Raw genomic sequence first — 27169 nt, 5'->3', positions numbered from 1 at the left:
AAAAACGAGAAGTTCGCATAGATTCAAGGATTTTTCTAAATTTTAAGAAGAGAGAGGAGAGAGGAAAATATGGGTGGGTTTAAATAAAAATCAGATTTAGTTCGAATTGGGTGATCGTAGGATTACTTAATGCACATGGCACAATCCTAGATGAGAATTGTAAGGAATTGTAGAGAAGGGAATTACAGATGATGTGAACCCTCTAATTGCACCTGAGGTCAAATAGGTTCTATTCCTCAAATGGAAGAATAGCAGCTGCTCCCAGCCTAAAAAGGAAAAACGGAAGGAGGAAGTTCATTCAACCCAAAATGAAATGTTTGTAACCGTCAGATCGGAATTTACCACGTGTCAAAGATCGAACGGGAAATCCTAGGAAACTGGAGGATTAAGTAACTGGAGCGGATAAATATCCGCGGCAAAGAGACAATCAAATCGGGTTTTTTTTTTTTTGGGTAGAAAAGTCAATTTATTCAGCTAAAACAAAAGAAACAGCATCAAAGATCTTGAATACATACTCCAAGAATCTCTGAGTCACAACTAGGCAAGGTTGTCTCACAAAATAATGACAACGCCCTCCTAGCTAGGGAATCAGCAACTCTATTCCGCTCCCTACAATCAAATTGAACTGAGTAATTAATAAAACGAGATATCAGGCATTTAATATCCTGAACCACCTATCAACATCCATTGGACTTATCCTTTTCTCATCATTAATAAGGGAAGGCAGTTCTTGATTATCCACCTCTTCCTGTACTTGATCATAGCATTCTCCAATGGCATACAACAAGGCATCTCACAGAGCATATGCCTCTCCAAGTAAAATCGAGTGAAAGTGCATTGGTTTGGAAAAAGCTCCTTAGCATACTCCAGTTGTATCCCTGAATATCCATCCCAGTCCACCTAGTGCAGTCTTGGCTTTTAACATTGCATTTGTTTTAATTTTGATAAATCCATTCGAAGGTAGAGTCCAGGGCAAGGATCTATCAATTCTTGCATCAGCCTCCCGATGTGATTGACCAAAATTTGCTTCCTGAAAGTCTTTGTATAGTCCCCATGCCTTTTGAACAATCTCAATCGGTTTCCATTTCCTTCTATTGAAAACTATGTTCTAGCGAGCCATAATACAATATGCCAGTCCGGTCACTTTATTTTGTTGCTAGTTATTCATGGTCGACATATTACTCCATGACTCAATCCACCGATAAAGCTGAGGATCTTCATATTCTGGTGGGAGAAATGATAGTGGAGAAGCAAACTAGGTAGCTCGAGCGAATGGACAGGAGAGAAGAACATGGTCAATTGTTTCATTAACTGCTCCACATCTCATATAGGGAGGGTCAATCAAAATATGTCATGATTCCAATGCATTTGTTGTTCGCTTGTTCTCTCTCTTACGCGGCCCTCTCCCCGTGGCAGCTGGAAAATCTCCCACCTAATTTCCGATATCCTCAGGCTAGCAGAATCCTTCTCCTATATCCCTCCAAAAGCCAATTTTGCTACCGATGAACTTGCTAAAACCATGGCCATCTCACAAGGTTGGTTCATGTACCACTTATCCCCTCCCCCTTTCTTATCTTGGATTTTACCTTTTGACTCTTTAATGTGTAAAATCCCGCGGGGATTTCAGTTAAATAAATAAAGTCTTTATTTCTTACCCAAAAAAAATGCCTTTGTTGTTGCTAGACCATTTAAGACTGCTTTCCAAAGGAAATTTCTAATTTTGGGTAATATAGCTCAGGACCATATGTTCTTCCAAACATTTCTTTGGATCTGAGGTCTTCTACCAATAGATGTGGAAGCTTTAACTAATGCCTCTTAGCCGTGCTTTTTACTGAACCATTGATATGCAACCTTTACAGAGAAAAACCCATTTGGTGAGACTGCCCATATTTGAGAATCTTCATTAAGGATGAGAGGTATAGGAATGTTTTGAATCTCTAGACATTCAGTTGATGTAAAGTTCACCATAGTCTCTGTTTTTCATCTACCATTTTGAGCATCTATTAACTCCTCCCCCCTATGTAGACTGCATCCATCAGTTGACAGCTTTGAATTTTGAATCCAGGAAGGGTAGGCACCCATCTATCTTTCCAAGTATTAACTTGATCTCCTCTTTGTATCTTCCAACATAGCCCCTGTTTAAAAAGATCTCGTCCTTCAATTAATCCACACCATGACCACAATGAATTTCTTCCCAAGTGTGCTTACATGAAATTAGTGGAAGGGAAATATGTGCTTTTCACTATTTTCCCCACAGAGAGTTTGGCTGTTTCCATAGTCACCAGCTGATTTCATAAGAAAGGCAAGATTTTGTCTATAGGGGTCATGCACTCCCAAACCTCCTTGCCGTTTGGGTTTAGTAATTCTCTCCCATGAGATCTAATGAAGTTTATTGCCATGCTCAAATTCACCCTAGAAAAAATTGGGCGCTTTCCTCTTTAAATTAGTATGGATGGATTTGGGAAGTTTGAAATGCGTGGACACATAGTTCAGCATAGTTAAAGCCACTAACTTGATTAATGTCTCCTTTCCATCCTGATTAAGTAGCTTTTGCTTCCATCCATGAAATTTTCTGTCATCTCTATCTATAATTCTTTAGGGCCTGTTTGGTTACATGAATCTACAATTTCAAATGAGTTGTGAAAATCCCTAGATTCATGAATCTAGGGATTCATCTTTTTACACTAAAACCGTGAATCTGTAGATTTATGGGTATGGGAGATTTCATCCTTATTATAAAAGCACTAAACATTTGCGCATTCACAAAAATCACGTCGACCAAACAATTTTCATAGTGGATTTTCCATTTTCCACAAATTCAGGTTAACCAAATAGTTAATTTTAGGGTAATTTTCATATGGACCCCCTGAGGTTTGGTCTATGTCATTTTTAACCTAAAAAATTTGAGACTTTGCATATGCCTCTCCTATGCTATAGAAAAAGTCAATTTAAAGACAAATTATCATTTCTATGACCACTTTGTGCTTATTCTTTTTTTTGGGGCAAATTTCATTTGGACCCTGAGATTTGATTTATGTTATTTTTAGTCTAAAAAAGCTAAGACTTTGCATTTGCCTTCCATGTACTATAGAAAAGGTGAATTTAATGATAAATTATTACTTTATGATCAATTTGCCCTTATTCTTATTATTATTATTTTTTTTAAATTTAAATTTTTTACATATACATCCTACTTGCCATGACACTCGTGACTCCCCTTTTAATCCAAAATTAGGGTTTAATTTTTTACATACATCCTACCTGCATGTACTATAATTTTTGGATTAAAGGGAGTCATGAGTTTCATAGCAGGTAAGATGCATATGTAAAAATTTAAATAATAATAAAAAAAAAGAATAAAGGCAAATTGGTCATAAAAGTGATAATTTATCCTTAAATTCACTTTTTTTATAGTACAAGGGAGGCAAATGCAAAGTCTTAGCTTTTTTGGACTAAAAATGACGTAAACCAAACCTCAGGGTGTCCAAATGAAATTTCCCAAAAAAAAAAAAAATAAGGGCAAATTGGTCATAGAAACGATAATTTGTCCTTAAATTGACTTTTTCTATAGCACAGGGGAGGCATATGCAAAGTCTCAATTTTTTTGGACTAAAAACGACATAGACCAAACTACAGGGGGTCCATATGAAAATTACCCTTAATTTTATGAATTATGACTCCATGGATTTGAAATCTCCAGACTCAAATAACCAAACAGGCACTTAAACATTTCCACCTTTGAATTGCCAAAATTTGCTGGAAGACCAAGATATTTCCTTGCATTTTGCCCCCAAGGAATTTTCAGCATTTTCGAAAACCAACTCATGAATTTGGTATGTGTATTCTTGCTAGAAGTGATCTTGGATTTTTTTAGGTTGATCCATTGACCACTAGCACGACAGTAAAGATCTAGACAGGATCTCAAATTGCTCACTTTCTCAAGACTAAGTTCTGAAAAAAGTAGACAATCATCAACAAACATCATGTGAGCAAAAGAAGGGCCCCGATTTCTTCTCTGTAAGCTTGAGATCATATTGATGTTCTCTACATATTCAAGTATATAAAGCTTGAGGACATAGATTAAATAAAGTGAGGGGGGGGGGGGGGGGATGGGATCTCCCTATCTAATTCCACGTGTAGGAGTTATTTCTCCTTGTATGGTGCCATTATATAAAAGATTGTAAGTGCTTATGGTGATACAAGAATCACCAAAGTCACCATCTTTCATTAAAACCCATTTGATGTAGCACTCTCTTGATGAAGATCCATTATGCTCTATCATAGGCCTTTTGCATATCCAGTTTAAGAGAGATAAATTTCTCCTTACTCTTCTTCTTATGTTTCAAAAAATGGAAGACTTCATGAGCTATAAGTATATTGTCGAAGATTAATCTAAAATGTATGAAGGTAGACTATGTATGGGCTATCATTTGATGAAGGGCTGAATTCAACCTTTTGCATATTATTTTGATTATGATTTTTGCTCCCACATTACAAAGGGCAATAGGTCTGAATTCCTCGATCTTTTCAAGAGTTACACATTTTGGGATCAAGCAAATGAGTGTATTATTGCAAGCTGAAGGCATAGAACCCAATTGAAAGCTTTCCACCACAAATTTATTCAAGTCCTCTTGGACAATTGCCTAGTTCTGCTGGAAATTGAAGAGAAACCGCTTGGACCTGGAGCCTTTGTCGGTCCCAAAGCCATTAGGATTTGTTTCACCTCATCAAGGGTTTGGGGGGGGGGGGGGTGCAACAAGGAGTTGTTTAATTCATTCGAAACACAAGGTTTAATGATAGTCATTACCTGATCAAGAGCCTCTGCATCCATCGGTTCATAAGTGAAAACATTAAAAAAATATTCATGAATTAGTTGAGGCAGACCTGTGTCTTCATCCAGCCAATTTCCAAGCAGTCACACACGAAAAATCGGTAGGGCCTTCCTAACTAGGGTGTCAACAAGACTTTTTTCACCTTTAGAATATGAAAAAAAAATTACAATAATCAGTTGTGGAGATTAGATAATCCACATCAGCCTTGTTTGGCTGATTTTTTTTTCTTCTTTCTTTTGCATCTTGTCTGGCTGACTTAATCCTGATTTTAGTAAAAGTTGTGAGTAATCCATTTTTTATAAAAAAAAACATTTAATTTCATTTTTTTTGGGGGGGAAGCAGCAGTTACGGTTTAATAAATATTGCTCGACAAGTGACAACTCCTTCCCCGGATTCCCGCACAAAATCTTGCAGAGAGGTATTTAAAGTAACAAATTAAAATGAGAATACAAAACATCTTGTGTCATGCAGAGCATTACCTCCGAACTGTCACTCCATTTCCAAAATGGAGAGAAGAAAAAAATGGAGAATGAAACATATAAAGAAAGGTTCCAGACAGGTTTTGGGTCAACAAAAATAGAATTCCGTTGGCGTCAACGGTCATTGCTGTTCATTCACAAGGACGTCCCTGCAATTGAATTGAATTTTTATTTTATTTTATAATTCCATTCGATAATTCCCTTTCTCGATTCCTTTTGATCTTTTTTTTTTGTATAACTTACATGATTCCCTCTCCGTTTCCCTTTTCAAACCATTAGAACATTTCCCCCACTTCTGCATTTTTATTTTCTCCTTATAATTGGAGTTCTTGGAATCTCAAGTCATTTGTGATAACGGAATAATGTTTACTTTCTGCCTTTCGGTCCTCGTCGGTACCTGTAGTTGCGCCCGATTTGTATATCTTGTCGGCGTTTTCCACTCCTCATTTCGTAAGTTAGGTACAGATCTGTCATAGAATTCCATTTCTCTGTTGGACCATTGTGTTTCCTCTTTGCTGATTTTCGATTAATCGTGGGTTCAATTATGTGTGCTGCCAAGAATAGGAAGAAGTTGCACGTCTTGATTTTATGATCGCATTCTGAGTTCAATCTTCTTTTGGTGTGCTGTTTATTGGATGATCAGCTTGGGTTCGGAATTTTGCCCAAAGTGTGTTCGGTTTCATTTATTCATTTCATTTCAATCCTGAATTTTGTTTAACTTCCCATTCCGGGCTTAACGTTCGTAGTTCGTTTTCTTTGAATAAGTGAGGCAATCTTCCATTGCAGTTTACGGGTCTGTTTGTGGAGGGTTTTGGTCATTTTCTGCGATTGGGTTGAATGAAAATTGCTTCTGACATTACTTAAGGTATCTTCTTCCTCCTTTATCCGCTAGTTGTTCGCATATCTGCTCCTCATGTATCTCCTTTTGCCTGCTTATATGTGCCTCAGTTATTGTGTTAACTGTTGATTTTGAATAATTGATGGTCAAGTCTTATACTCGCCTCTATATATTGGGCATCTTTATTAGGGGATTGGAGTTTGTTTTCGTCTATGCAATTGGCGTTGTCTTTGATTTGCCCATCCAGGGGCCTTGCTTAATTGCCTCATTGATCATGATGGGTATGGCTACAAGTGGGACTTCATCTGTTAAAGGACTCAGGTGTTCTAAAGCCTTCAGAATCGTCTTGGCTTCTGCTGTTCTAGAATGGTTGCTGATTTTTCTGTTATTCTTAGATGCAATTTTCTCCTATCTGGTGACAAAATTTGCCAAGTACTGGGAATTGCAAATCCCCTGTCTTTTGTGCTCAAGACTTGATCATGTCCTGGGTAATGAAAAACCTGGTTTCTATAAAAATTTAATATGTTGCAAACATAAGGTAGAGATCTCATCATTGATTCTCTGCCATGTTCATGATAAGCTTGCTGATATCCACGGAGTATGCGAAGCTTGCTTCTTCTCCTTTGCTACGGAAAACAAGTCCAATGCTGAAACATACAGGTTGTTGGTGGGGAAATTGGGAATGGATCTTGGACATCGTGTTGATGAGGATCGAACTCTGAATGGTTCTACTCATGATTCTTATAGGACAAAGTCCTGTTGTTGTTGCAATAATCCATGGACATCGAGATTGTCAGCCCATAAGTTTCTCCCAACCAGATTGATTGCACCTGAGGTTGAACTACCTAATGTTCCTACAGTGGGTTCTACAGTGAAAAAACATTTTCAATCACAGCTTAGCATGCAGAAAAGAAGAGAGATACTATCTGGATTGATGAAAGCTTCTCCTCGAGGGACTCCTCGAGGGAGTAATGGTGGTGATCATTTGTCTCATATAGGGTACACTGAGCTGAAGATTTCATCTGATACTGAGTCCGAAGTCCCATTTTCTGATGAAGATGATGCAAGTGCTCTGGCTTGTGAACCAGATGATTTCAAGGAAGATTTACCATCTCAATATTTGCAGCAGGAGACTCAGCCAGCTAGTCCAGAGAACAAGTTCCATGAGGCTTCTATTACTGATCCTTCAGTGTTAATTTCTCCTGTGCAACTAGAAGTAGACAAGCCTCATGGTGTCACATATTGTGCACCTGATGTCGCCACTGGATATGGCTTGGAAGAGCTTAACTGGAACCATGTTGAAAAGAGCATCAATCCTTCTGCAGCATGTGATCTAATGCCACTAGATGACCTTCCTGCATCAACCTCTGTGACTGAAGCCCCTATTGAAGTACTAGGAGACGACTGTAAATTCTCCATCTCTTTTTCTTTCTCTGTTATGCTCATTCACCCCACCCCCAAAAAAGAATTAAAAAAAGACAAAAATACCTGCTCGTGCAATTGTGTTTACCTTTTTACTGTTCTCTTACATCAAATGGTTCTTGCAGTAGATGCTACAGCAACTTTTGATACTGGGCACAATTCTGCAACAGAAAGTGGTGAAGTCTGTAAACCAGGAATGGGTTCAAGCACAAGAACTATATTGGATTTGAAAACAGACCAGGTTTCAAATGTTCCTAGTTCACAAATGCCTAATTCTATTTCTGATGCATACAAGTTGGCTGTTTTGGGCAAGAGAAGTCAAACGTCTGCTCTGCTCGCAGAACAACTTAGCGGGAAGGATACTGCCAGAGTCAGTGAAGATATCAAGCCAATGCTGTCAGAATTATCTTCTGTTCAAGGGCTTGAGTCAGTGAATGATACGAGTCCCAAAGTGCATGAAAATGGTGATGAAGTTAAGAGTACTGATTCTTCCAGCTCTACTGGGGTGCAGAAACTTCAAAAGAAGATTTCGCTTGAAAGAAATGATTCTGGGTTCGAGTCCTGGGATGGAAGCATTGGCAGTGAATTTGAAGGTGAAAGTGTGGTTGATCGATTGAAACAACAGGCTGAGTATTACCGGAGATCAATGGGTGCTTTGCACAAGGAATTGGATGAAGAAAGGAATGCTGCTGCTGTTGCTGCTAATCAGGCAATGGCTATGATTACTAGGTTGCAAGAGGAAAAGGCAGCTCTGCATATGGAAGCCTTGCAGTATTTACGAATGATGGAAGAACAGGCAGAGTATGATATGGAAGCATTGCAAAAGGCAAATGATCTTCTGGCTGAAAGGGAAAAAGACATTCAAGATCTGGAAGCAGAGCTTGAATTTTACAGGGAAAACTTCCCAGATGAAGCACTGTTGGATGAAGTACAGGGGTCAGCATGTGAGTTGAGAGCAGTACACAGGAGAGTGGAGTGCTCAGATCTAAGTGGCAGTAATGGTAATGCTGATACGCCATATTACTCACCAGTTACTAGAGAATCTGAGAGCCTTAATAATCTCGAAGAAATAATTTGTATGAACACTTCAAAAAGTTCAGCATTAGACTTTGAAGACGAAAGGCTATATATATCCCAACGTATGAAGAAGTTGGAGAAGAGGCTGCATCTATTTTCTAATAATGGGGTTTATGTGGAATTGTATGGTCGGTATTCCAATACCCATGGAACAGATGATCTGGAAGGAATTCATCAAAATGAGTCAGCTCAAGGAACTAATCGGATAACAGGCATTAATTTTTCAGTGCAAAATGGTGTCCTAACTGAAGAAAAAGGAAGAGACAATACTCCAGTTGAGAACCATGTTTCTGCTGATAATGAAAATAGCCATATCGATTGTGATAGGCAGGACTTCGTCATGGCTGGTGGAGTGTATGGTTTGGATGCACTTGGAAATGAAGTGTCAAACCTGAATGAGAGGTTGGGGGCACTGGAGGCAGACAGAGACTTTCTTGAGCATGCTATTAATTCTCTAAGGAATGGGGATGAAGGAACAAAGTTTGTTCGAGAGATAGCTCACCACCTTCGTGAACTACGAAAAATAGGCATGAGTAAAAGAGAGAAAGCTATTGCTTGAGTTTTGTCTGGTGACCTGAGGGTAAGCTTTCCTACTGGCTCTGGTTCTGGTTCTCTGTCATTGTCTTACCTATTTAGCTAAATATGTAATAACATTGTGTTACCTCATATTTTAGTTTGATTCGTAACACCTGGAAGATTATCACAATCTGTGCATAATGTGCTGTTCAACAATGCCATTTGCATTTTACTCCAAAACTACTTTCAACTCTTTTCATATTAATGTTATTCTATTATGCTTTTATTCTGTTCCAGTTTGTTTTCATCTAGTATAAAAACTTGTCTGTAATAGTGTTGGTTCTATCTGTCACTTTTAATAGGCATAAAGAAGAGGTAGCTATCTGGACGGACTTCCTTTTTGCTTAAACTTCCACTAAAATGTTTTGTGTCTTTTATGCTGCTCGATCTCTCTTTAGCTTAATAAAATGTGAACTCTTGCTATTCAAGGATGTAGGCCCCAAAAGATGTCTGGTGAATAAAACAGCTGTCAGGTAGTGAAAGTGAAGTATAGTGAACAAAATAAATATTTTAGAATGTTATTGGGCTTCCATTCTTTTTTGACCCTTTTAACCTTTCAAAATAGAAAATGAACTTCAGGGGGACTGGTTATTTTCTTAGAATTACGGAGGAATTATTAAGCTGCCAAAGATGCAGGAGAATAGAATGGGTGAATCCCGTTACCATTTTCCAATGCAGTGTCAATTGTCAACAACTTCTACATGGACAAAACCAGTTTGCAAGCATGAAAAATGTAACAAAATACTGAAAACCCAAAGTAGAAGTAACAGGACATGGTCCCCACACATCAGAATGAACAAGAGAAAAATGTTTGTCTACCCTATTATTAACTCAAGGTGGATAGCTAACACGATGAAGCTTCCCAAACTGACAAGACTCACAAGACTCACAAGGTAAAGAAGAAATGGAACAAAAATGTTTATCTAAAATTTTCAAACTATTTGAACATCACTGAATTTTGGTGAAGGGTGGACATGCCTTAACATGCAACAGGGGAAATGTCATCAAACAAATACAACCCTCCTGACTCACGGCCTCTACAAAGCATCCTCTTCGTCGTAAGATCATGAAGAACACAATAACCAGGGAAAAAGGTAATAGAACCATTGTAAGTGGTGGTTAATTTATGAAGAAATACTAAGTTAAAAGGGAAACTCAGGTAAGCATAAGGCAAAAGATAGAGATAAGGTGGGGGTGAGACTGACAGTCCCTAACATTGGCATGGGAATAATCAGCAAGGGTCACAATGGAAAAGGAAGGGAGAAAGGACAAAGGTTACTTGAGAACCTAGTCATATAATCAGATGCCTTTGAGTCAATGATCCAGGGACGGGAGGTAGAAACACAAGCTGTAGCATTACCTGTCTAAAAGGTGGCCGTGGGTGGCTGAGACTGAAGTGCCTAAAACTAGGTGAACCAAACATATTCCTCATCAGACATTTTCACAGTCTTCCCATTGGACTTGAGGAGTGGTAGTAGTAGATGACTCGGATGATGCAATATTAGCAACCTGAGGGGGCTTGCCATGAAACTTCCAACAAGACCTCTGTGTATGTCCTGGACAACCACAATGATGACAAGTCATGACATTCCCAGTAGAATCAATAGATCCTTGAGTATTGGGGGTTTTGCTTGATCCTCCACCCCACGTCCATGAGTAGCTCTAGTTCTTGACCCTCCACTAGAGCCATGGTTTGGAGTAAAAGATTTTAATGCAGAATTATTGGTGGGGCTGGACTCATGTGAGTTTTCTTTAGAAACACGAAGCACTCGGGAAAATATTTCAGACAATGACGGTATCTTATCTTCCCCCAAAATCTGTGCTCTAACTGAGTCAAATTCCTTCCTGAGTCCTCCCAAAAAAACCCATAACTGCAAGTTCTTCCCGCTGATTTTGCATTTCAACGATATCCAATGAAATGGGTAGGATAGCATTCAATTCTTCATACATTTTCTTAAAGTCTGCAAAATATTGGGTTAAAGGTTTGCCTTTCCTATCAACCCTATAGAATTCCTGTGAAACCTCATAGATGAGGGAAAGTTTGTTCTGTCCAGAATATAAAATGTTCAGGTAATCTCATAACTCCTTCACTGTGTCAGTATGCGTAACTAAGTCAACAATATTTCTTTCCATAGAGTTCAGCATCTGTCCTAAAATTTGAGCATCTATAGTCTTCCATGTATCATTCCCAGTTGACACAGTGAGATGGTCTTGTTGCCCGCCACCAGTCGACACAACTTTAACTATTTTTTTCCATTGATGGAAATTAACAGTCCCTTGAAGTTTTTGTTCAGAAATACGATCGGATGTGGTTGTGCACTTGTGCTCTCAGTCATATTACTTCTGGGCTCAGACTTAGTTTCAGATATAGACATACTGACTTAATCTGACTTTAGTATCGTCTACTGGAAACAAGGTGGCAGCAGCAATAAATAAGAAGTAGCAACAACAGATCTTCAGAAATAATTTCTGAAAAGAACTTCAAATCTGAAATATAACAGCAGCAGCAGAAAGGTAAATTTCCAACTATAAGATTCTTCTATATCAAAATTGATCCTCACAGCAGTTCCCAACTATAAAGAACTTCTCAGTAGCAGAATAGATTCTCAGTCGAAGAATAACAACCCAGAAGGAAAAAAAATTTCAGAACCAGTAGTCAATCCACAACAGATCAATCACACTTGCAAATCCAGAAAAATTGAACCAGAATATCTCAGAACCAATATTTAATCTTTTCACAGAACAAATTTGCAGAAAGATTTGTAGCAGCAAAACACCATAACTTCTGGTTTAAGCAGAAAGCTCAAAATTGTAGAGCAATCACTTAAAAAAAATCCCAATAAACAAAAATTTCAGAAACCAACTACTAACATCAAATCCAGTAGTTTTGGCTTAGAGTCTTCAAACAAGATTAGAAGTTTAGAAACTTCTAACTCCATGGAGATATCCAGAAAACCAAGAAACAAGCATAAGGTGCTGTCCCCCTCTCCCCTCTTCAAACAAAAACTGTTTAGTCTTCACAAACCAAGGTGTAATGTTTCTTCTTCGTGGTGCAAAGGTTTTCTGAACCGATACACTTTGGAATTTGAGAGTTTAAATACAACCAGGCTCTGGTACCATGTGAATTGATCAGAAAAAGAAGAAGAAGAAGTCGAGTATGAGAAGGAAGAGAAGAATGAGAGAAAAGCCTTGAGAGTTTCCTCTCTCGAGTCTTGATGATTAAACCCTTAGAGAGATTTTAGTCTTTATTATAGGAAAATCACAGCAATAAAGAAGGAAGCAGAATACCCACGATGGAGTCTAATATGGACTCCAATAAATCTATCGTTGGGATCTTTCCTACCCTGATTTCCCTTATTGCCCCTATTACTCAAACCTTATTACTTTTCTAGTATGTTATTAACTCTCTAACAGGTCCCAACGGATATAAGACGGTCATACTTCTAGATTCATGGTTGACTTGAACATCCCCAATTGGCTCATTCTAGCCGTTGGAAACTAGACATTTGAACACAACTTTCCCCTCATGGTCAATTGGCGGTCGTCCATAAGGCTTGGTGGTCTTCTGGTCGACTAGAAGTTCTTCATGGTACATACCATAAGCTCTCTAGAATGGTGGCAGTCGATCAGGCTTATTCATCTGTCGCTCGACCGGCACATAGACTGTGGGCTTATTGGCTTTTCTAAAAATAATTTCAAGATTCCATGCCCCTAAGGACTGACTCAGTAGTCCTCTTTGCCCATATGATTAGTTTCTTATAAGGTCTGACTTGATAAATGCATGCATTTGCATGTTCCACTTTCCTAATCTATATGCATGATCTTCAAGAGAGGTCTTCATGTCATTTTTGAGCCTTGAGCTTGTGTTTGCACGTGGGGATGTCCAAGGTTGGTCTTCCACTCCTTCAGTCCTTAGAATCTTGCATTTTATAGCATTTGGACTGCTTCTGTGCAATATATGCTCTCTACTTGGATGTATGACTTTATGTATGAATATGCCTATCTTGAACACATAAATAGACCATTAGCTCATAGTTGTGTTTGTGATTGTTAGGTACCAGAATGAGGCTACTTAACAAGGTGGAATAACTCAAGAAGAAAAAAGGGACTTTGAATAAAAGTTGAATAAGAAACAATACATTCTACCAGCAGTAGGTGATTCCTACGGCTACCTAAGAGCAATGGCTCTCACATAAACTTCTCTATATCTCAAAACATGTCTCTTCTACTCTTCCTTCCCCCTATTTATAGCAATTACGTTCCTACAATATTAATTAACAGAATCATCCCAATTCGAATAGGACTCTTCAAAAGTAACCTGAATGTAATATGACTCTTCAATCTAATCCTAAAAAGTAACCTGAATACAATAGGACTCTTCGAATCTTCCAATCGTTTCCTTCCCTAGAATTTAGGGATTTACTTTCCCTGTTGAGTGTAGACTTGTGATACTAGGGACCTATCAATACTCCCCTCCAACAGTTTCACCTTGTCCTCAAGGTGAAAATCTGAAAATCTGAAAATCTCTTCAGCAGGGTTTAATGGAGTGGGCTTGACCCAAGGGGGTTTCTTTGGGGGTCTAGCGGCCCAGTCTTTGTGTTGGGTTTGTTTGGGCCTTAAGTTTGAGACAAAACATAACTGATTAAGGCCCAAATAACACAATCTTTGGCTCATAGGGATTGGACCAAACCCACGAACCGGTTTGAGGTGAACCGAACCAACCCCAAAAACCCTAATACTCCATTGTCTTCTTCCTTTGCGAATAGAATTTTTGGCCGCCTGCAACTTGCCGTCGATTGTACCTGCTTTCTATGCTTCTTCACTATCGCATCTCGATTTTATACAGAGAATATTGCTCCTCCACTCTGGTCCGGTAGGTATCTTCGCCAATCCTATCTTCATCTTTTTGCTAACCACGTTTGGTGATGCTTGACTTCAGTAGCGAGTACTTCATCCTTCATTCGATACTTCTCAACCTGGTTGTTGTCTATCTCCAAATTTGATGTCGGTTGTCTCCCGTTGCTAAACTCACACCTCAGGGCTTCTTAAATCCCGTCCAAGAAAATGCCGTCCAATTCTTGTGATAGATCTAGTCAAGTGCCTCTCCTTCTAGATGTTGGATCGCCACCCCCAACCACTGTTCTTTCTCGATCTGGTTCTCCCAGCAAAAGAGAAGAACCTCCAAAATCCATCTCTCGAACTCCTCCTTCACCGGGAAACAAAGGTAATGCCATCACCTCCCAGATTGACAAACCCAATTTGTTAGGTCCCGAATGAGGCTATTTAACAAGGTGGAATAACTCAAGAAGAAAAAAGGGACTTTGAATAAAAGTTGAATAAGAAACAATACATTCTACCAGCAGTAGGTGATTCCTACGGCTACCCAAGAGCAATGGCTCTCACATAAACTTCTCTATATCTCAAAACATGTCTCTTCTACTCTTCCTTCCCCCTATTTATAGCAATTACGTTCCTACAATATTAATTAACAGAATCATCCCAATTCGAATAAGACTCTTCAAAAGTAACATGAATTCGAATAGGACTCTTCAAAAGTAACCTGAATGTAATATGACTCTAACCTGAATGTAATGACTCTTCAATCTAATCCTAAAAAGTAACCTGAATACAATAGGACTCTTCGAATCTTCGAATCGTTTCCTTCCCTAGAATTTAGGGATTTACTTTCCCTGTCGAGTGTAGACTTGTGATATTAGAGACCTATCACATATCATAATATTTTATTAGTATTTTTAATCTAAGTAGATCAGATTGTAATATTCTATTACATGTATTTTTCTTATTATTGCAATCATCTATTCTAAGTAGATTTCTCATTGATTGTAATCTTCTATTCTAGGTAGATTTCTCATTTATTGTAATCTTCTATTCTAGGTAGATTTCTCATTTATTCTAATCTTCTAGGTAGGATATTTTTTCCTATTCTGTAGATAGTAGCTGTATAGGATATCTTCTTATTTTGTAGCTGGCAAATGTATAGCTTCTTTCCTATTTCATAGATAGCAGCTGTGTATATATTGATTGTAAAGTTCTGAATAATATACAGAAGAATAAAACATTTCAATTCTTATTTCGTTATGGTATCAGAGCCAACCAATCTTGAGATTGCTGTCCAGCTTTTAGGCCTTCATTGCCTTTAATCTCTGGAGTTTCTGCCACACAGAGATTATTCTTCCTTTGGCCTTTATCGCCATTCTTTATTCAGCTCTGTTTTGTTTATTTTTCCTTACCTGAAAAACATATTTTTTTTTCTCCGCCTTATCTGTCGTTCTATTGCATCTTTGGTTACTGTTTCACATACTATTTTTAAGCACCTACAAAGAGTATGTCAGAACCAAGAGAGGTTACTTTCGGGACTGCATTTGATCAGACAATCAAAAATCTGCAGAATGGAGAATTGCAAAACAGAGACAATCTATGGTGTACCTACTATAAGAAAGCTTGTCACACACGGGAAAGATGCTGCAAAACTTCATGGTAAACCTCCTAGCCGAGAGTGGCGGCACAAAGGAGAGCAATCTGGAAATAATGGTCAGGCGCATGTTACATCTGCACAGCAACTTGAAGCCATTAATAAAGAGGTTGCTAGCCTTAATCAGGATGACATAGAACTTGTAAAAACTCTTTTGAGCAACCTTAACAAAAAACTAGGTACATGTTCTTTGGCATATTCAGGTGAGTTTCCTCTTTCTATTGGATTAAATGTCTCTAGTAATTCTCTTCCAAGCTCCTGGATCATAGATTCAGGTGCAATTGACCACATGACACACTCACCAAATCTTTTCACCACATATTCTCCCTGTCCAAGTAGTAGGAAGATAGTTACTGCTGATGGCTCGTTAACTACTGTGGCTGGAACTGGAAAATATTAAGCTCAACTCATTCCTCACCTTGAAAAATGTCCTACATGTTCCTAGACTATCTACAAATCTTGTTTCTGTGAAGAAACTCACGCAAGATTTACATTGTAATGTAGTCTTTCACCATAGTCATTGTATATTTCAGGACAAGGATTCGGGGAGGATGATTGGACATGCTAGAGAAAGGGATGGACTCTACTACCTTAAGGCACCAAGCCAATCATGTGCTACTAATGGTAGTCCTTCTCAAACCAATAAAGAAAAAAATCTGGCTTTACCATCACAAACTTGGACATCCTTCCTTTAGGGTAATCAGTCTTTTGTTTCCTTCTTTGTTTCAAGGCATACATGTCGATGAGTTTCATTGTGATGTTGGCGTATGATTCGCTGTGGGTGGAGGTTGTTGAGTCTCCCAGTGCGCGTGTGACGTGCTTACTAGCCTTTGTTGTGAGCTTGCTAAACACAAGCGTGTACCACTTCCTTTAAGCAAGAAAAGAAGTTCCATCCCCTTTTATCTCATTCATAGTGATATTTGGGGTCCTTTTAGAGTTCTTAATGTGTCTGGGGCTAGGTGGTTCGTGTCATTCATTGATGATTGCACTCGCGTCTCATGGATTTTTCTACTAAAAAACAATCCGACATTAGTTGTGTTCTTCCTAACTTCCATTCCATGGTTAAAAACCAATTTGGAGTTAGTATAAAAAGATTTAGATCTAATAATGCCAGAGACTATTTCAATCAAATTCTAACTCCATTCTTTCAAAGGGAGGGAATTATACATGAGTCATCGTGCGTTGATACCCCACAACAAAACGGAGTAGCTGAACAGAAAAATGGCCACCTTCTTGATGTAACTAGAGCCTCCCTATTCTAATACAATGTGCCTAAGTCATTTTGGGGGGAAGCAGTCCTCACAGCAACTCATCTCATAAATCGGCTGCCTTCGAGAGTCTTAGGATTCAATAGTCCAATGGATGTCCTTTCCCAGTTCTACCCAAACCTACAAACGACAAATAACCTTGTTCCTCGAATTTTTGGGTGTGTCTCATTTGTTCATATTCATGGACCACATCGGGGTAAATTAGATCCTAGAGCACTCAAATGTTTATTTATAGGATATTCCTCCACTCAAAAGGGCTATAAGTGCTATCACCCTCCTTAAAAAAGGTTATATGTTTCCATTGATGTCACTTTTCATGAACATAAGTCTTATTTTTCCACACCTCATCTTCAGGGGGAGAATTCAATAATGGAAGATAAGAATGGGAATTCCTTACTTGACTTAGAGTTCACTCCCAAATACTTCACTATGTCACCTGAGTCAAACTGTGAACAACTTAAACTTGTGTCAAATCGCCTGTGTCAAACTGTGAACAACATGAATATATGTCAAACTTTGAAATGAATGATCCTATTTCTGATATTGAGCATGTGAGATTTGGCAAAGGAAAGGTGTTCTCAAGGAAGAAGAATCTTGTTCCAGAATCACTTCAAGTTCAAGACTCCAATCCAAATTCTGGAAATGAGGTACAAATGACTAATCCTTCACTACAAACTGAATCTGATGTGCCCACAGATAGTAATGAACTAGACCTTCCTATTGCTATTAGGAAAGGCACTAGAGAATGCACAACGAAACCCATATACCCTCTTGCCCAATTCTTGTCCTTTAAACATTTTTCCCCTTCTTATAGAGCCTTTCTAGTAAGTTTAAACACCATTGCCATTCCTAACACCTTATCTGAGGCTTTATCCAATAAGGAGTGGAAGCAAGCTATGAATGTGGAGATGGAAGCATTAGAAAGCAATGGAACATGGGAACTTGTAAGATTACCAGAAGGGAAGAAACCTGTGGGGTGCAAATGGGTATATACATTGAAGAATCGAGCAGATGGATCTTTAGAAAGGTACAAAGCAAGGTTGGTAGCTAAGGGCTACACCCAAACTTACGGGATTGACTACCTTGAAACATTTGCTCCAGTTGCAAAAATGAATACTATCAGAATCTTATTATCCTTGGCGGAAAATTATGGTTGGGACTTGCAACAGTTTGATGTTAAAAATGCATTCTTGCATGGTGAACTAAAGGAAGAAATTTACATGGAGGTTCCACCGGGTTATGAGAAGAATTTAGCTGCTAATATTGTATGCAAGTTAAAAAAGGCCTTATATGGACTCAAACAGTCATCGCGGGCATGGTTTGGCAGATTTACTAAAGTCATGATTAGTATGGGTTACAAGCAAAGTCAAGGAGACCATACATTGTTCATCAAGCACTCATCATCTGGGGAGTCACGACACTACTTGTGTATGTTGATGACATAATAGTGACAGGAAATGAAGAAAAAGAGAAACAAAATTTGACTCAATGCTTGGCTAAGGAATTTGAGATCAAGGTTTTAGGAAGATTAAAATACTTCCTTGGCATTGAAGTTGCTCACTCTCAACAAGGCATTTTCATCTCTCAGCAAAAGTATATCACTGATCTCCTTAAAGAAACAGGAATGGCCGCATGTAAACCAGCAAGCACTCCAATAGATCCCAACAGTAAACTTGGGAATGCGAAAGAAGATGTTGTTGTGGACCGAGAGATGTATCAAAGACTAGTAGGAAGACTAATCTACTTGTCTCACACAAGGCCAGACATAGCATATGCAGTTAGTGTAATCAGCCAATTCATGCACAGTCCAAAGGAAATTCACTTGCATGCAGCTCACCGTGTGCTACAATATTTAAAAGGGACGCTAGGGAGAGACCTTTTATTTAGAAGGAATAAAGGAATGATACTAGAAGCATACACTATGCTGATTATGCAGGGTCAACAGTAGATAGAAGGTCCACCACAGGATATTGCACATTTCTTGGTGGCAATCTTGTGACATGGAGGAGCAAGAAGCAGAATGTTGTGGCCCGGTCAAGTGCAGAAGCCGAATTTCGTGCAATGGTTCAAGGAATATGTGAATTACTTTGGTTGAAGATTATCTTAGAAGACCTAAAGGTTGATTGGGGTGGACCAATGAGACTCTACTGTGACAACAAATTAGCAATCAGTATAGCACATAACCCTGTTCAACATGATCGAACCAAGCACATTGAGATTGACAGACACTTCATCAAAGAGAAGCTGGATAGCGGATTGATTTGTACGCCGTTTGTGTCTACACATAGTCAACTTGCTGATGTACTTACTAAAGGATTGAGCAGCTCAGCCTTTCAAAAATGCATATCCAAGCTGGGAATGGAGAATGCCTATTCACCAGCTTGAGGGGGAGTGTGGAAAATCTTAGAATCATATCATAATATTTTATTAGTATTTTTAATCTAAGTAGATCAGATTGTAATATTCTATTACAAGTATTTTTCTTATTATTGCAATCTTCTATTCTAGGTAGATTTCTCATTGATTGTAATCTTCTATTCTAGGTAGATTTCTCATTTATTGTAATCTTCTGATCGGCAGAACAAAGAAACCCAGCTCGCCCAAGCCTAGACGCCCCCCCGGCGCGGCCAGGAACCCGCGGCGGCCTGTGAACCCCCTTTGCCCCCGCTTTGGCCAAGGGCGGGTGGGGGGGGGTGTTTTCTTTTGTTTGGGGGCGTTTTTCCTTTGTTTTGTCTCTTTGTGCTTTCTTGTGTACCCTTTTCTCCTTCCCCTCTCCCGGTTCGTTTGTTTCCTCCCCCTCTGCCCGGTCTTCTTGTTGTCCTTTGTTCTCTTTTCTCTTTTGTTCCTCCTTCTTCTTTTGCTCCTTTCTGTGTCCTTGTTTCCTTCCTGTCTCCCTCTTTCGCCTTCCTTTTCTTTTCTTCTGTCCTCGTTTCCGGTCCTTTGCTCTTTGTCTCTTCGTTCTCTTTTTTCCCCGGGTCTTTGTTGTCCCTTCCTTGGGTGTTCCTCCCCTCCCGTCCCCGCCCCTTGTTCCTCCCTCCCCCCCCCCCCTTCCTTTCTCTGTTGGTTTCCGGTGCTTCCCTTCTTCCCTCCTCCTGTTTGCTCCGTTCCCCTCCCTGGTCTTCCCCCCTTCCTTCCTCTTGCCTTGTTGGTTCCCTGGTTGCCCGGCTCCTCTTTCCGTTTTTCTCCCGTTGTTCGTGTGTGTTCCCCTTCCCCTCCCCCCCGCTCTTCCGCGTGGTGGTTCCCTGGGTCTTCGGGCTTGTCTGTGTTGTCCGTCTTCTCCTCCGGTCTCCCCCCTCGTGGGGCCCTGTGGGCGCCCCCTCCCCCTCCTCTTTGGGGTTTTGTGCTTTCCCCCGCGTGCGGCCTGCTTTCCTCGCTGGGTCGTCCCCGCCTTGGTTCTCGCCTTCGGCTCGTCCCGTTGGTGTGGCGTTCTTCGTCCCTTCGTCGGGCTGTTTTCGCCGGGGGTTGTGCGTGCGGTCGGAAGCCCGCTCGCCCATTAGCCTGGCGCCCCCCCCTGCTTGCTGGGCTGGCTTGGTGGGTTGCCCTGGTTTCTGGGCTTGGTCCTTTGTGGAGGTTCGCCCCTTTTTGCTGCCCGTCTGCTTTGGTCCGGGCTGTGGTGGTGTGGTTGTGGTGGGGTGTGGTGGTTTTCTTTTTGTTTTGCTGTGGTGTTGGGTGGTGTTGGCGTTTCCTTTTGTTTTTGCTGTGGTCTGGGTGTGTTGGTGTTTCCTTTGTTTGTGTGGTTGTGTTGCTGTGGTTGGTGTTCCCTTTTGTTTTGTGTCTTGGTGCTATATGAGCTTTGTGAGTGGCCTTGTGTGTCTTGCTTGCTGCTTCCTCCTCTGGCCCTTGTGTTTGTCGGTTTGGTGTTCGTCTCGTCCCCTTGCGGTGTGGCCGGTGTTCTGTTCTTTGTTGTCCTTATTGTTCTCTTTTCTCTTATATTGTTCCTCCTTCTTCTTTAGCATCTGTTTTGCCTGTTGTCCTTGTTCTTAACCATTCCTTGTTCCCACTCGGTTTCGCCTTCCTTATTCTGTTTTTCTATCTTGTCTTCTCTGGTTGTTCCTTGTGGGTCCTTTTGGCTCTGTTGTCTTCTCGGCTCTTCTTCTATTCTAGGTAGATTTCTCATTTATTCTAATCTTCTAGGTAGGATATTTTTTCCTATTCTGTAGATAGTAGCTGTATAGGATATCTTCCTATTCTGTAGATGGCAACTGTATAGCTTCTTTCTTATTTCATAGATACCAGCTATGTATATATTGATTGTAAAGTTCTTAATAATACACAGAAGAATAAAACATTTCAATTCCTATTTCGTCATCCTGGCTCTAAGCTTTCTTCCTTAGGTTGAGAAGGATTTGGAATCCAAAACTCATTTGAACTCCAGCTCCAGACCTGTCAAGACATTTATGCCCTTTTTACCCCTACAGCCATGGTTTACTCTCATTTTACCCCTTGATCCTAACACTTCCCAATGGTAAAGGGTGGCATGGTATGAAAGATCGGTTTGGGCAAAGTGGTGGGACCCATTGAGGGGCTATGGGCAGATGGGGGCAAAGGGTATGAAGAGATCTGAGTAGAGTGTGAGGCACAAAGAGGGAAAGAAGTGTGGTGCTGTGAAGGGGAGGTTTGCATGGAAGGATAGGTTGAAGTATGGATTGGAGGGGAAAAGCAAGCAAGAGGGCCAAGCCTAAGCAAGGAAGTCCTTGCAGAACTGCAGACATCAGTTGGTGAAAGTGTTGTGCACTTCAGGTATGGCGGAGAACCAGGGAGCTGCAGCACCGAGAGGATTGCGGTCTGCCATTGCAGGGGGTGTAGGGACAGTTTATAAACCTCATACCTAAAAGGCCAAAAGCAAGCAAAGAATAACTATCCCCGACATAAACTTATGATTCTTTACAATTATAGAATCCCTAATTCAGAACGAAAGACTAAGTTGGGGGAAATAATGATTTCTAACAATAATAGAAAATTTCCAAAAAAAAAGTAAAATAACTAGTGAAATAGATCAATGTATCTTAATGGCACAAAAAATATCTGCTAAAGCTAAACAACTTTGAATGTGTACAACTGGAGCTTTCTGTGATGCCTAAACCGTTTTCATGGCCATGACACTTGAGGAGGGATGTGTGGGCATGAATTGTGGGTCAATAATGGCTTTGGTCTTGATATGAGGCATGTCGTAGTACTGTGGCTTCATGCTAACTTTATGGAACAAGTGCAAGAATTATTTGAAAAGTCATTGCAGTTCGAAGTTTACTAGTACAATTATTTGGGTGTGGTTGATGTCTAGTTATGAAATAGAGCAAAATGTGTAAGTTGTACCTTGAAGAAGGTTGGTGTGCCTTGCCCTTCTTGTTGCCAATGGATCTTAGCATGGGATTGTAGCATAGGGATTTCATGGTAGGACTCTCAGAACCAAAGTGAGGGATAGGTGTTTCTGTCTACGTTTTGGTTACTGATATATGTTTAATATAAGGTGCTAGCTGTTAGAAACTACTGGGAACAGCAGTAAACAGAGAACAAGAGCTGAGGAGTTGAGAGAAGTTGAAGGAGGAGAAGGCAAGGAGAGAGAGGAGAGAAATATAGAAGAGTGCAAATCATGGGCAAGAGATTCATTACTTGAAATATATTAGGAATTACATCCACCTCCCTAGGGAGGTAAAAGAGAGAAAATAAAGAAGAAAAATTGCAACTTAAGTTGACATAGATAGAGCGTATGACTAGAGTATCACTATTACATTCTAACACTAACATTGCATACGCTGGGGAGGCAGAGGTTTGGGACTGTGGATGCTTACTGGAACCTAATATGCATTAATGGCATGCAGGCTTAAGTGATTGGGCAATCCTGTGTTGTGTATGTGGGTGTGCCTATCTTGGGGATCAATAGTGGGTCTTAGTTGGTACACCTTGTGCAACAATAACAGTTGGCATGGGTGAGTCTGCCATGGCTCATAGATGTAGCGAGCCTTCAGCATGTTTGGTGCTGTTCAAGTTTGGATGCTGTTAGAATGTTGGCAGACACATGATAGTTGGCTTAGCTGTCTTCTTAAGCTCGACTGGCACTAGAAATGGGCTGCATTCAATCAGGGATTGTTGGATGAGTAGTGAAAAGTAATAGTCTGGTTTGGTTGATGCCACATTGACCTGCTCATGGATCGAGTAATTCTACCCTGAATAAGGAGAAAGCCAACTATGTCACCATAAGACTTATATGTTTATTATTATTATTTTTTTAAAAATACTCAAATCCTGAAGGTCAAGCATGCCTTGAAATAGCATTATGGTTTGTGCATAAGCGATGTCCCATTGAGTGTTGCGATCAGTTGGGTGAATGTTATGATGGCTTGAGTGGCCTAAAGCTTGTTTAGTCAAGCATTGGCTACGGGACTGCATTAGCAGATTGGTTCCAGGAAAAATTTGTCCATGATATCTGGTCAATATGGAACATGTGCTGGTTCTAATGCAGGACTGATTTGGGTTCGTGTGGTCCAGAGTTGAATGTTTGATTCAAAATTTGGTTTCCTTGATTGGATGAACAGATTAATGAAACAGCCTTAGCTAGTGAAGTTGTGGGATGATTTAGGACTTCCCTTTCTTACTTCTATTTATTATTTATTATTTTATTTATTATTCATTTGTTAGAGTGGCTATGATCACTTTGACGCAGGCCATTTTTCCATTCTCAACATGGTATCATACCTAGGATCTACAACAAGACCACAATCTGGTACCTTTTTGCTCTCCTTTTTCTTATCTTTCAATTTCTTGTTTTCTGCATCTACAGCCCTGCCACCACAGACATTCTATACTACTCTCTTTTCCCCTTTCAGATTCACCAAGCACCACCACTACCCCCAAACTCTTCCCCCCCCCCGGCGCAGGTCTCTTTCCCTCTCTATCGTGACTCACTCTCGATGGTCCCTCCCCTTCATTCACCTTTTGCAACTCCTCCACCTTCTAACCTTTCTTTCTCACCGTGGTGGTGAGTTGTCTCCCTCCAAGTGGTCTTGCACGAACCTCGGTTTAAATCCTGAATTGTTTTTTGGCTTTCTTTGATTATTTCTTCTATGGTCCTTGCTGGGTGTTGATCGGTTGGTTTGGAATTTTTTCTGACCGGCAACCATGCCTGATCCAGATATCTTCACTGCCTCTACCAGATAAGGTGTCAAGGAGCAACTCTCCATGATTTGCTTCATTCCCTGCTAGCCACACTGAATTAAGTAGGAGCAATGATCTCATGTGGCCGAGGTGGTGTTTGTTGGCTGCAGGTTCCTGTGGTCTTTTTGGTTACATCACTGGAACATCTGCTATAAATGGATATCATTAGATTTTCTTGATATAAACAAAGAGAACACGGGAACCTAGTCAGCCTATCTAGGTGACATCATGAGAGTTTGATACAACTGGACATAAGCTGCTACCGGTATGAGAATGTATGTATCACTAACATATAAAACCAAGAATGAGACAAAGTTGTTTACCACGCAATTAGAGGTAACGATAAATATAATCTTCCTAGATCTTTTTGCCCCCTCAAGTACGTGGAAATAGAATTTGGAAACATTAGAATCATCAATCCTTATTTCCTTTTTTAGTCTGTCTTCTGTTTACTGTCTAGAATAGCTAGCATTTCATGTGCTTATATTTTGGTGAAGACATCAGTATGCAGAAGCATTTTGCTGACTTCATTGATACTTGGATATTTCAGATACAGAAGGAAACCAAAGTTTGAAACAGCTAATTATCATCCAAGACTTGGGTAAATGGGGTGCAAGATTTGTTACATATATACCGACAATCCTTGCAAAGTTTGGTTAAGGATCTGTATGTACAGTTATTAGCAGCTGCACGATTTTTCTGTGGACTGACAATTCTCCAAGAGTTTGGCATCATCCAGTTTGAGGGTGCCATTTTGCTTTTCTTGGCTTGTGCTTCTATCTGATATGTTTTGTATTCAATATCGGCTTTCCTCATGTTGAGTTTTCTACTAGTTTTTGGGTAGTGGTCTAATTGTACAAGGCTGTGATTTTTTCTGATGTAAAAGATAGTTTCTGTTATAAAATAAAGAGAAAATATAGAATACAAAGAAGAAAGACAAAATCATTTCAGCTCTTCTATTGAGTTAGTCATTACATATTCATAATGGAACTAGCATTTTCTCTCATATGGTAATATCAGAGTCTACAAAGAAATACAATATATGATCTTTATACACAATAAGATAATCTTGATTTGGAAGGATAGATTGCTACCCAAGATAGAAGGTGCACAGAATGGAAATATTGACTGCCAACATTGTGTAATGATATCGTTGTGATCTTCACCAATATTGCATCCTGAGGTAGTTGAGATCTTCAATTGGAAGTACAATCTCTTTGGGGTAATGGACATCCATAATAAATATTATTTATAACAATTTCTAAATTATTTGTCTTTATTCTTTCTTTAGGTTTGGTTCAATTAGCCATACTATTACTGCTGTAAATTTAAACATGCCTAGATTTTTTTTATGTTAATAGAGTGAATCAAAGTCCTAAACCCAACCCCCAGAAAAAAGAAAGAAAAAAGAAAAAAACAAAGAAAAGATGGTGATCAAGAGATTATGTTTAATTTAATCTTGAGGGATTTTTTTTGTGTGTGATTTTTATACTATTTCTTGCACATTTAGGCCAATGCCCAATCTTACCAATTTTATCACAATTATTCAAGACTCAATAGTTAATGTATTAAATGTAATTTAGAAGAAAATCTATATAGAATAACTTATAAATAGAAAAACTTTTTATAGCAAAATCATCAAGATTAATGAGCAATCTTACCAACTATATTCTAGTGATCTAGTTCTCAAAAGTTAACATGCCAAATGGGGTTAGGGAAGAATATATACATGAAATAATTTATGGAAACAATTTACATTATGAAGATATTTTGTAATAGAATCGTAGTTAATCTTTCCAACAATGCCGAATGATTTAGAAAGGTAAGAATTAAATGTGGCTAGGCAGATTTAAATGGAAATATTTATTAAGAAATAATTTAAATTATCAAAGTCAACATGCCAAATGTGATTAGGGAAGAGTGTATACATGAAATAATTTATGAAACAATTTAAATTATTAATGAATCTTATAAAAGAATCTTAAGAGTGATTTGATAATCGTTCCAATTATGTCCTAATGATGTGCCTATAAGGTAATATATTAAATGTGCTATGTGAAATTTAAATGGAATAATTTTTGAAAGAAATAATTCAAATTTACCACATATTTACATCACGATTAGGATAAGTATCAAATTTATCAAAATTATTGGTTAAAATATTCAAAAAAATTTGGGGGGAATGCTAGAGACCGAGAAAACCTTGATCCCGGGGGGAAAGCCAACCCCCACCCACAACTACCCCGTCAAGGGGTGTGTAAGCCTTTCTGGGCAAGCCTCAATTCCCCCCCCCCCCCCCCCCCCCCCAAAAAAAAAAAAAAAAAAAAAGAAGAAGAAGAAGAAAGAAGATTATAGTTTGTCTAGATTTTCAATTATAAGCAAGATAAGGGCCATGGATTAAGTATTATACTTTTTTTTTTGTGTGTACATAACTAGGGTAGCTCTAGCTACAGTATTATCCTTTTAATTTAGGAAATTTTCAATGCCACCTCTTGACTTATCTCTTAATGTTAATGCAATGTCTTGAGTCAACCGTGAATTTTTTGTTCAAAGTTATTCTTGTCTTTTTTGAAATATTTAACTTACTTACATCAATACTTAATTGTGATTTTGATAAGGGGGGCGTCTTTGATTGACTTTTACCCTGTAGAAGGTCTGATTCATAAATTGAACTCAGAGGGTGGCATTAATCTAGGGGATAACTCATGGGTGGTGCTGAAAACTTCCCTTATATTTAATATCATTAGTTAAATATCATAGACATATCCACATCTGGGTGAAGCAAAACCATACCGAGCCCAGCCCACTTGAGCTAGGTAGGCTAGACTTGTGCTAAGCTCGAAGAACCCATGTTAGGCCTGGGTTTTCAAAATCCAGCCCAGCCTGATGATGTGGTTGCTTACTTTGTTTTAGCCATGTCAATACAATTGTAGATCTTCTAGCTCAAAAGGGGTGAGAATCCGGATCTTCTACCTGCAAGGGTAGAAGATTGTGTTTCCTTTACACCTCTTTATATATATTATGAGTGAAAT

General features: G+C 39.2%; 1 protein-coding gene across 2 annotated transcripts; it reads left to right on the top strand.

Annotated features, from left to right (window-relative positions):
* The first annotated feature begins 6024 nt into the window (after positions 1-6024).
* On the top strand, positions 6025-24996 carry LOC149028362 (putative myosin-binding protein 4). 2 transcript variants are annotated; one of them, XM_089136067.1, is made up of 4 exons: positions 6025-6176; positions 6339-7555; positions 7697-9228; positions 24688-24996. In XM_089136067.1, the coding sequence occupies exons 2-3, from the start codon at positions 6424-6426 to the stop codon at positions 9205-9207; spliced, it is 2643 nt and encodes an 880-aa protein (XP_088992193.1). In that variant the 5' UTR covers positions 6025-6176; positions 6339-6423; the 3' UTR covers positions 9208-9228; positions 24688-24996. The 2 variants fall into 2 exon arrangements, with proteins under 2 accessions (XP_088992193.1, XP_088992185.1); XM_089136059.1 differs by having other exon boundaries at positions 6025-7555.
* Positions 24997-27169: the final 2173 nt, after the last annotated feature.

Source organism: Hakea prostrata, chromosome 1 (assembly GCF_041222555.1).
Source record: "Hakea prostrata isolate BN-2017 chromosome 1, UWA_Hpros_2, whole genome shotgun sequence".
Taxonomy (NCBI): domain Eukaryota; kingdom Viridiplantae; phylum Streptophyta; class Magnoliopsida; order Proteales; family Proteaceae; genus Hakea; species Hakea prostrata.
This window is presented reverse-complemented; position numbering and strand designations above follow the sequence as displayed.

What these genes read in the sequence shown, in the direction of transcription:
- LOC149028362 (XM_089136059.1), top strand. Translation starts at nt 6,292, where the DNA reads ATGGTCAAGTCTTATACTCGCCTCTATATATTGGGCATCTTTATTAGG. An exon ending in TGAAGTACTAGGAGACGACT is followed by an intron (nt 7,556 to 7,696) that starts GTAAATTCTCCA and finishes TGGTTCTTGCAG; the next exon opens with TAGATGCTACAGCAACTTTT.